General features: G+C 35.6%; 2 protein-coding genes across 2 annotated transcripts in view; one reads left to right on the top strand and one right to left on the bottom strand.

Moving 5' to 3' along the window:
* LOC107753866 (twinfilin-2-A-like) overlaps window positions 1-5,843 on the bottom strand; it is a 7,473-nt gene extending 1,630 nt beyond the window's left edge. The window contains exons 1-7 of the mRNA XM_016570138.1: window positions 5,819-5,843; window positions 4,943-5,020; window positions 3,511-3,689; window positions 3,148-3,243; window positions 2,351-2,404; window positions 933-1,083; window positions 679-800 (exon numbers count right to left, since the gene is read on the bottom strand). Of these exons, the coding sequence (XP_016425624.1) occupies window positions 679-800; window positions 933-1,083; window positions 2,351-2,404; window positions 3,148-3,243; window positions 3,511-3,689; window positions 4,943-5,020; window positions 5,819-5,843 (705 nt within the window). The remainder of the gene's footprint in view (window positions 1-678; window positions 801-932; window positions 1,084-2,350; window positions 2,405-3,147; window positions 3,244-3,510; window positions 3,690-4,942; window positions 5,021-5,818) is intronic.
* Window positions 5,844-7,746: 1,903 nt separating this feature from the next.
* Window positions 7,747-10,568, top strand: LOC107753773 (RNA pseudouridylate synthase domain-containing protein 4). Its single transcript, XM_016569992.1, has 5 exons — window positions 7,747-8,059; window positions 8,249-8,342; window positions 9,161-9,311; window positions 9,483-9,580; window positions 9,880-10,568. The coding sequence occupies exons 1-5, from the start codon at window positions 7,920-7,922 to the stop codon at window positions 10,075-10,077; spliced, it is 681 nt and encodes a 226-aa protein (XP_016425478.1). The 5' UTR covers window positions 7,747-7,919; the 3' UTR covers window positions 10,078-10,568.
* The last annotated feature ends 303 nt before the right edge of the window (window positions 10,569-10,871 follow it).

Below are 10,871 nucleotides of genomic sequence, written 5' to 3'. Positions count from 1 at the left end.
TGGAACAGTGTTGTAAATACCACTGATTTGTAGTCGTGTCCTCTTTTGGAAGACCAAACAAAGTAGTTTCGCTTTCACAACGAAGCACACAGCGTCTCCACGACATGGCGGCAGTTTCAACAATACTACAGTGAGAATAAAAGTTATGCCTTCTTTCTTTGCGTGAACATTTCGGCGGTGTTATGCAAATCTTCGCACATCGTGACGTAGACATGTGGGGTGTGTTAGAACGAGCCGTTTTAGGTAGGTGTGGCTGACTCTTAACTTTTATAAAGAATATCTCTTTGGTTTTGAGACTTTAGTGTTTGCAACTTTACAGATCGTCTTTATGCACCAAGAGCTTGTAACACTCCAAAGAGAAAGGAAAAATTGAAATCGCATCATATGACCCCTTTAAGTAAAACTATTTTATTTGTAAAACTATTAAACTATTAGTAAAACTATTTTACTTGTTAGTTCAATATATAGCTTATTTTATGTCGTGATTACCAGCAAAATATGCACTTTGTACTTTGGAGGTCTACATGAAATTGTAAGGAGTAAATTATGATTTTTTTTTCCATTCGCAAGTATCTGACATTCTTGTACTCTTCTACTCAGGTCGAAGCTTGGATGTTCAACAGCTATTTAAAAAAACATACTGTACAGTATTAGGATCAACTGTTGCTGTTATTGTACCTTTTTGGCGATCTCTATGTGATAGTCTCTCTCTACCTCATCCAGAAGTCGATTCTTACAGCTGGAGTACAGCATCCTTTCTTTGATGCTACAGCTATACCCAGGCATGGAGTAGATGAAAACTGGTCCACATATTCAAACACAAACATAGCAAACATTAGCTTTGAAGAACAAATCTCATTACTAATACTGAGAAGCCAACTCGGCATACTGTGATACTAGCAGAATAGTTACAGTAATATTTTGGTACTAACCTACAGCTTCCAGCGCCTGTCCTTGATGGGCGTGTTTGTACAGGAATAAGTGGTATCGTGGGGCATCAGTGGGGATTCTGCTCGGCAGATCTTTGGTCTCTGTAGGACTAGTGTGCACCAGCTCTATTGTCTCTCGTTCGGTGTCCAGCCGCTTAAAGATGATACAGTAAAAAGTGCTTTGTTATTGGGTTTATGGAGATTATGTGGAGTGCGCAGCAGGCATAATATTCTATGTGATCATGTAAAATTGTTTAACTCTTATTCAAAATGTTCAGTAAGGTCAGTAAGATTTTTTTTAAAGAAATTAATACTTTTATTCAGCAAGGATGCCTTTACAATGCTACCTAACAATTCTGTTTCAAATAAATGCTGTTTTGTTTTTTGTTTTTACTTTATATTTATCAAGGAATCCTAAAAACAATATATCATGGTTTCCACGGGTATTAAGCAGCACAACGTTTTTTAAAATTTATAATAAGAAGAAATAGTGAGCAGCAAATCAGCATATTAGAATGATTTCTGAAGAATCATGTGACACTGAAGACTGGAGTAATGGCTGCTTAAAATTCATTCTTTGTCATTTGACATTTTAAAATATATTCGAATAGAAACATTTTTAAAATTGCAATAATATTTTACAAGATTTTTGATCAAATAATTGCAGCCTTGGTGAGCATACCAGACCTTTATTTACCCCCATACTTTTGAACAACAACGTTTGTTTATTGCATAATAAATATTTTGAAGTTAGGTGTTTTGTTGCTTCATTTATTCTGAAATGTAATATTATGTAGAGAATCCTGTTTTAAAAATCATGCAAAATAAACAAGCCATATAACAGCACTATCAAACGCATTTTATTTGTATGTATAATGAAGGCAACTGTTACTATATGTGCTTATTCAGTGCAACCTGTACTGTTAAATATATATGTGACCCTGGACCACAAAACCAGCCATAAGGGTCAATTTATCGAAATTGAGATTTATACATCATCTGAAAGCTGAATAAATAAGCTTTCCATTGATGTATGGTTTGTTAGGATAGGACAATATTTGGCTGAGATATAACTATTTGAAAATCTGGAATCTGAGGGTGCAAAAAAATTAAAATATTGAGAAAATCGCCTTTAAAGTTGTCCAAATGAAGTTCTTAGCAAAACATATTACTAATCAAAAATTAAGTTTTAATATATTTACAGTAGTAAATTTACAAAATATCTTCATAGAACATGATCTTTACTTAATATCCTAATGATTTTGGCATAAAAGAAAAATCAATAATTTTGACCCATACAATGTATTTTTAGCTATTGCTACAAATATACCAGTGCGACTTAAGACTGGTTTTGTGGTCCAGGGTCACATATGTGGCAGTCTGAACAATTTGCTTTTTGCATGTGTGTATGTGGAACTTACTAGTTGAATGTAATTGATGCGTTTGAGTTTAAGCTGCTGTAAAGCATGTTTAGCCTCTAATATATATATAATAAATGGGTTGCAACATTAAATATATATATATAATTTAAAAAAACACAGAAATTAAAAAGAGATGTGGCCACTAAATAAAGTTACACTCTTAAAGATAAAGATTCCAAAAGTTTTTCAGCGATGTCATAAAAGAACCATTTCTGGTTCTTAAAAGAAACTTTAAAGAAAAAACTTTTTTTTTCCTAGTGTGAAGAACAGTTATTAATTATTAATAACCTTTTTCCACCATGAAGAACCTTTTGTCCTGTGGAAAGTTTCCATGGATGTTAAAGGATGCCAATAAAGAACCTTAAGATTTTTAAGAGTGCAGAAAACAAATGGGCAAAGGTCATTTGTCAGGAAAACACATTCTATTCTGAGTGGTCGATCGTGATTTCAGGCATCGCATAATGTTGAATAATGAGCTCATATCTGGAATACTTGATTCTGATTGCTTAGAATATTTCTGAATTTCTGCAACCTGCTTCTCAAAAAAATATTATTTTTGTGTTCCTATTTGCTCTAAAAACAAAAGAATTTTATTTGCCCCAAAACACCCACGCAGCAGGGTCATTTAAAAAAAGAAAGAAAAGAAAACAAATGTTAAACAGATAAATGTTAAATGTTAAACGTTCTGTACATTGCTATGCACATATGTATGTAAATACATATACTGTAATAGTACAGTTATAAAATAATTTCAACTCATCTGTATTTGATGTTCAAATAAACCCCTGTCTACACACCTGGACTGTTCCAAACAGTTCATCTTTCAGGTGACTTCCTCCAAACTCTTTTTTCAGTGTGGCACGGGTAGCAGCGTACACCATCTTTAACCTCACCTGTGTAGTGCGTGATAATCAAATACGGTTTTGATGATAATTCAATTTTAAACGATAATACTAACCGTCAGGGCATTTTATCGTGATTTATCGTGAAACCGGTAATCGTACCATCCCTAGTGCGGATTGAATGGGTATGGTCACATAGAAGGGTAACTGACAGAACTTTCAGCCAAAGGGGTTAAAGGGAACATTATTTATGGAATATGAGGGTGAGAGTTTGTATTGAGCGTACCCATTCAACTTTATCATGTGTTTCCTACTTACTGGTGACTGGTCTGGCGACCAGGAGATAAACAGCCACTCATATCCCAGCTGGTTCTGTGAGTCGAGGCGGTAAAGGATATAACAGGGTTCCAGACCGTCCAGCATGGGCAGGACACATGAGTCATAGTCCTGATCCCAGCTCTGAGACACCTCTCTGTACTCTCCCAACACCAGCTGTTCTGAAGCACACACAGACAGATACACACACATACACACCTCATAACGCACACCCTGACTACTTGCAGTAGCCCCAGATAAATGCACTGACTATCACTCTGGGTCCAAAAACAGCACGGTGCCATGTTATCATACACTAGCACTGCATGGATAACATTCCACAGTCCAATTTATCTCAACATTTACTTGACATTCTTTAGAGCCAACAAGTGACTGAAATATATTTGCTAAAGTAAACATATGTAGCCTTACATGGCAAAACATCAAAACAAGTGTAATTTATTTTACAAGATAGCAAAAGCACACTTTTAAGCAAAACATCTATATGTTTGTTAGGTTTTAAATGATAAAACAACATCTAAATGATGAAAGTGGTACCCCTATGATAAAGTACACTTAAATAAAATATACTTAAAAAATAAATAACATTCTTTAATGTGAACTGAATGTACTGTTTCTGGACACTTAATTGCATGTTAATTGCACTTAATGAAATGTATTATAATTTACATTTATATTAAATGCAATTAGTTGAACTTCAGAGTGCCTTTTGAGTAGGACTAAGTACATCTTTCCATGTAATTTCACAATTATTTTTTTTATTGTAGGCTACTTTTATTGCACTACAATTTAGTGTATGTAAAATAACACACTACAGGTACATTTTTAATCAAGTAGTCCACTTTACATGTGCTTTACGATGTTAGTCAACACATCAGAATACTGAAAGCATGACAAATTTCAAGAGACTTTCAAGAGATACTTTTAATTTGACATTACATGCACTTTTTTTAAAGTGTACCTAAGAGTGTTCCGAAACATGGTCCTAAAAGTGTACTCACTTTAAATACACTTAAGTGGCTATTTATTTCATTAATATTATCATTTTTAAAAACATAATCCTAAGATTTGAATTACACTACAAGTTTACATCTAATACAATCAAGTGCCGCTCTTTTTTGACTCAGAAATGTAATATTTAAGTATGACTTGAGTGTCCAAATACTTTTCTAAATGATATGACCAATATGTGATCTTCTAAGTAATAGTTTAGAACTTGGTTTACTCTACAGTAGGTATTATGTTATTACAAATTAATGTGAGGCCTGATTCATTAATTGGAAAGGGTAAATAGCAGTAAACTAATCAAAAGCACCATCAAATTTGTGCTCAAACAAAACCATGCTGTGGGTATTGAAATACTAATATTATACTACATATACAGATGGTCTCACAAACAAATGCTCCTACTCACCGCTCCTTATAACAATCTTCACCACTCTGACAGCGCCCCTCCTCGCCTTCACGAGGAACTCCTTCAAGTCGGGAGTTGCTGGTTTCAGTAGAGAAGAATACAACATATGACAATACAACAGAGACAGGATACAGTGAGTAAGCCTAAGAATTAGTTTATGCCACAAACCTTTAATCATCATAAGAATAGCGAGAGACGACCCCATTACATAGGCCTAGTATTTCATGTTATAAATTATAACAAGACCAAGAAAATTGACTGAAACAAAGGAAATTTTACACTGCTTCCACACTGCGGCCTGTGCCTCATTCTTGGCCTCACCATGGTAACATCAGGACTCATAAATGATGTAGGTGCAGGTGAGATGGATGAGGAACAGCGCTTCCGCCCGTAAGCTTAAATTACCTCCCATCATCATTCACATAAAACACAGCATAATATTATCTCTCTATTTGAAAAATATATATAGACCACTATACTGTAGAACCTAAAGTTTGTTTGCTAAAACCCAGAATTAAGCAGAGCTATCAATATTCCTTCTCAAAAATTTTATTTTTAGTAGTAACATTTTCTTTTTAAATAGATAGTTCCCTTTGCCCGTAGTTTAACACATTTGCACATAGACTCCATGCAATTCTGAAAAAGTTCAATGCCAGATTTTGATGCAAAAGTTTTTAATCTAGAGTTTTTACAGGTTTTATTCCAAAGTCCCTCTTTTTTTAAACTTTTTGCATATCTTCATAGTATCTTTTACACTTCTAACTCAAAATGCATGCTTTTCTTTCACTAAAAGAAGATAAAGAAAAAACATAAAGTGATTTATTCTAAATTGAAAATTTTATAAATCTATATGGGCTGCAGTGTAATGGTGCTTACCATGAATACCCGTCTGGTGCGACATCCCAAATCCCCTCGATGGTCCAGCTGTCCGAATTCCTGTTGAAACTCCCACGTTGTCCTCCTATTGTCTTCAGTGGCACTGCTATCTGTGCCCAGCAGTGTGGTCCAACTCACTTCCGTACAATGACATCAACGCCCCTTAAGCATCTTACCTGGGGAATCCTGTTTGAAACTTGATCTGCGGAGCTGAGGAAGATGTGTAGCCTAATATTACACCTGTCAAGGGATGGGTTCCAGCACACCACCTATCTAGTATTATTCGTCCATCACTGGTGGCCCTTATGGGGTATAAAGTGGCTGACAACATCCGATATCTGTGATGAGCTGAATGATGAAGCTCTAGTGTAGAATAAAAGGAAGTACCCGACTGAAAATGAGAGTCTGGACATTATCTGTCTGTCTCTGCTCTTCTACAAACAGTTATGCCACGCTCCATTTGTGAAAAGAAATGGCACATTATCACTCACAAACATCGAGGACCTGATAGGAGCATATAAAGCAGTGGCCTGTGGGAGCTCAAATTCCACCAGGCTGTCATGAGATACCATGCAGGCGGCTGCTGACCCCCAACCAGCAGGACAGGCGGTTCATTTAGACAGCCTAACCAGCTATCAAAAGACTATTTCAAACCGTAAACTCACTCTCTTGACCACACTTGAGATCTTGCCTGAGGTTTATGAGATTTGTTTTCAAGGAAATTATTGTGTTTCTAAAAAGTGTTTGAGGGCTTTTTATTTCATTAGAGCATAGAACAGACAAAAAGATGTAAATCTGATATTATGTATCTGTATAAAGACAGAAAGAGAGAGAACATACCTGTAAGTTTCTAGTGCTGGCTTCATGTTTAATTCACTCAGCTGTGAGCACAAACCCAGCCATTATTCATTATTCACGCGCAGCCCTCCCTTCAAAGATACACACATTCTCTGCACACATAGATTCTCTTTCTTCTTCTTCACACCACACATTTTTTTTTTTAAATATGTCATATAGTACTACAGACTTGTCCGTATGCATTTCTAGACAATATTTAGGAGGAATGTGCCCTCTTTTTTTTCAGACCCCTTTAAGAAAGCATGAATGATAACAAATGATTTGCTGTTGTTTGTATATACATTTTGTACGGCTGCAACCCTGTTGATCAACCTATTTACTGACAACTAGGTCCAAAGTCCATTTCAAAGTATATCTGAAGTCTTTACTAGAGCTGAACGTGTATTTAAAACCGGTTCCACGTTTTTATGGCTCTCGTGATGGTTCTTTTTAGTGAGTCAGAAACATACAATGTGCACATAGTCTAATTCTCTAACAAACGACTCTTTTCGTGAATTTCGTGAATCAAAACATTCTGTGAATGAAATATGTGAACATATTTTTGTTTGTTTTGTATTTTTATATTGAATATATTTATTTAATATCACTCTGCCCAGTGCCTTTTATTTTGAATTGCACTAAAATTACCTATTTTGGTAAAAAAGAAATAGCTCAAATAGCTCAAAAGCTACATTTGTTTGCAGATTGTTTAATATTTTATCTCAATGACATTCATACATTTTAAGTTCGTCCAAAATACTTATTGAGGTAGCTCATAGCCTATTTCTGACCAAACTGTCATATTCTGAATAATATTTTAGAATTTGGTCTACTCTACAATAAGTTTTTTTTAGCAAATTGATATGAGGGATGATTCATGAATTGAAAACGAATCAATTAATGAATCAAAAACGTACAGCGTGACCAGTGTAATTCGATTCTCGAACTAATCTATTGGTCTGATTTTGCTAAATGTAATATCACGCTGACCAATGACTTTTATTTTGAACTGGTGTTCATTCTCTGTTCATATATGTGTGTAAAAAAAAAAAAAAAAAAAGTAAATTCTTTTCAAAAGACCACCAGAGGGCTAATTTAGTCCATTTAAGTACATACCTGATAATATGAGTCTTACATGATTGCATAATACAGGTCTTTGGATATACTAACTTATTCATTTCCTTGTTCCATTCTCATAGATGTAGATGGCATCAGAAACAGCATAGTAGAATGTCTGCCTTTGCTAGCAAAGATAACTGATGGCATGCAGGCAGGAGCACAGTTGCACCTTTGTCATAGCTTGGAAAAAGAAAATACTGGAGCTTTGATCCTGGCTAAAACAGAGGAAGCCGCTGAACATGTCCAAACACTCATCAGATCACACAAAGTGGAAAGGAAATACTTGTAAGTTAAACTTCAAAACTTTAATTTGTTGCCTGTCTTCAGTTGGATGCAATTGATTTTGAAAGGGTAATTTATTTGTGGCATCCCATTAAGTTGTCTAGTGCAACATATTTTTTTTTGCTTATTGCTAACTGATTCTCTTGTAGCAGCATACAGTAACTTAAACATAATCCCACTTATTGTGTTCAGGGCAGTCACTGTAGGTGTGCCCGTTCCATCCGAGGGAGTGATTGACATTCCCATTATAGAGAAGGAGGTCACGGGACCTCAGCCGCATTTTAAGGTAACAGTATATTGTGTATATAAAAACCATCTCTTATTCTAACCTCTTTTTAAAAACCGTATAAAAAGAAAATTATTAAAATGCTCACCCTCAGGCCATCCAAGATGTAAATGAGTTTGTTTCTTCATCGTTCAACAGATTTAGAGAAATGTATTTATGCATTACATCACTTGCTCACCAGTAGATCCTCTTCAGTGAATGGGTGCCGTCAGAATGAGAGTCCAAACAGCTGATTAAAACATCACAGTAATCCACAAGACTCCCGTCCATCACTTAACATCTTGTAAAGTGAAAAGCTGCATGTTTGTAAGAAAGAAATCCATCATTGAGATGCTTTTAACTTCAAACAAGTCCTTAATCATATTGTTTTCTCCGTTGAAAAAGTTGTCTCATCTGACTCGGGAGAGAAGTATGCACAGATCAAACACTATTTACAAGTGAAAACAGTCCAAAACGGCTCTAAAAGGTCAACCGAGGATGGACTATTTTCCTGGAGGAAGTGTTATTATGGATCATAGACTTTTGACCAGAGGTGTCAGTTTTACTTTAAAACACCTCACAAACACACAGCTTTTCACTTTACATAAGGTTGGGAAGGGAGTAATGTGGATTATTTATGGATTATTGTGATGTTTTTATCAGCCAATTGGACGCTCATTCTGACGGCGCCCATTCACTGCAGAGCATCCATTGGTGAGCATGAATTGTTCACAATAAGATAAGTATAATGCATTTAGAAAACCGATTTTTTAAGAATTCTCCTCCAGTTTTCTTACTTTACTAGAATTAAAGTATGTATGTATGTTTATTCTGCTCAGATGGGTCTGAGCCCATTGTTCAAAGTGAGTGAGGAGGGAGATGGAGTGACCAGGGTAAGAGCTCATCGACAGGCACACAGTGCAGTCACGCAGTATCGGGTTCTGGACAGCACCAGTGGCTGCAGTTTGGTGGAACTGCAGCCTGTCACAGGTATTGACTGACCATGACATGTGAAAACCGTACCTGACTCCTAACTGCCCTATATTCGCTAATTATTGTAAATGTTGCTAGGTTTACCCATATATAATGTAACATCGTGTTTTGATTTATGTAAAAGAAGACATTTAAGCATATGATGACCAGAACCAATGTGTGTTTTAGGTGTGAAAAACCAACTTCGCGTGCACATGGCTCTTGCTTTGACCTGCCCCATTCTTGGAGACCACAAATATGCTCACTGGAACAAACTAGCACCACAGGTATAATAAATACAACAAGTGTTGTAGCATTGGTTCCTTGAAATATGAAGCTATGCTGCCATTCAAAAGATTTTTTTAATGTTTTCGAAAGAAGTCTCTTATTCTCACCAAAAAGATTCAGATACACAACCTATTCAAGTCTAGGTCCAGTTTTACTACAGTATTTGTTTAGTCTATGAACATAGTAAGTGTTGTGTTGATAATGAATAATCAAGAGGTGGTGTAGTGTTTTCTTGAGACATGACTCATTGTCACGTTTGAAGACTGACCACACGCGGGTCTCACATTTCGGATTACAGAAGCTGCCAGAGGGCATACTGCGACGGCTGGGCCTGGTGCAGAGTAAAACACGATACCTCCCTCTTCACCTGCACTCCCGAAGGATCATCCTGCCAGGGGTCAAAGGTCACAGTGACATCACCGTGTCCTGTCCCCTTCCTAAATACTTCACCAACACCTTAAAGAGATTACAGATCCCACTACCGGGAAAAGAATGAGATGGATCACAGCTAGCAACTCCATTTGAAAAAGTATTACATTTGTATTGAGAGGAGGAAGTGGGGTGGATTTGACTTTGACTGTAGAAAAGATCATGTACAAAGCGGACATTACATTGTTGTGTATTCTGAATGTTTTTTTGTCCAGACTTTGTAATAAAAGACCATTGAAAGCGTTTTATGAAGAAAAATTATATCTCTGCTTCACCTGTGAATTACGTAATGACTGCAAATTAGGGATCCACAATATACATGTACCATATAATTTATCAGCCAACATTAGATTTTTTAAATAATCATTATTGGTTGATGTTGTACATTTACTTGTGCATACACATTTGCCCTATTTTTACATTTATATCACCATCTTCTAAAACAAATTTTGAATATCCTGTTTTCATACTTTTTATTGTAATGTTGAGATGCCTAAATTCACATATAGCATCTAAAGCAGTGGTAATCAACAATAAAAGGCTCAATGACTTTTCCAGTTGTCTGTGATTTTCTGCATAAAGATTAAGGATAAGAATTAAAAAATTTGTTTAATTTCTAACCGATAAAAACAGGTCTAGAAATAGTACTTTAAAAAATCTGGCTACAGGGTTTTAGATAGTGGGAATCCAAAACTGTTTTTGAGGGGACAAATTAAAATAAATATCTTTTAGTGATTTAATGCATGTTTTGTCTTTTTAAATTAATCACTTGGAGGTTTGCTGGTGGAGAACCTTCATTTATTTTATTTATTTAGGGGAAAAAAATTAGTATAGCATTTTAATAACATGAAAATTCTCATT

The sequence above is a fragment of the Sinocyclocheilus rhinocerous genome, unplaced genomic scaffold (assembly GCF_001515625.1).
Source record: "Sinocyclocheilus rhinocerous isolate Xijiao unplaced genomic scaffold, SAMN03320098_v1.1 scaffold711, whole genome shotgun sequence".
In the NCBI taxonomy this organism is placed as follows: Eukaryota; Metazoa; Chordata; class Actinopteri; order Cypriniformes; family Cyprinidae; genus Sinocyclocheilus; species Sinocyclocheilus rhinocerous.
This window is presented reverse-complemented; position numbering and strand designations above follow the sequence as displayed.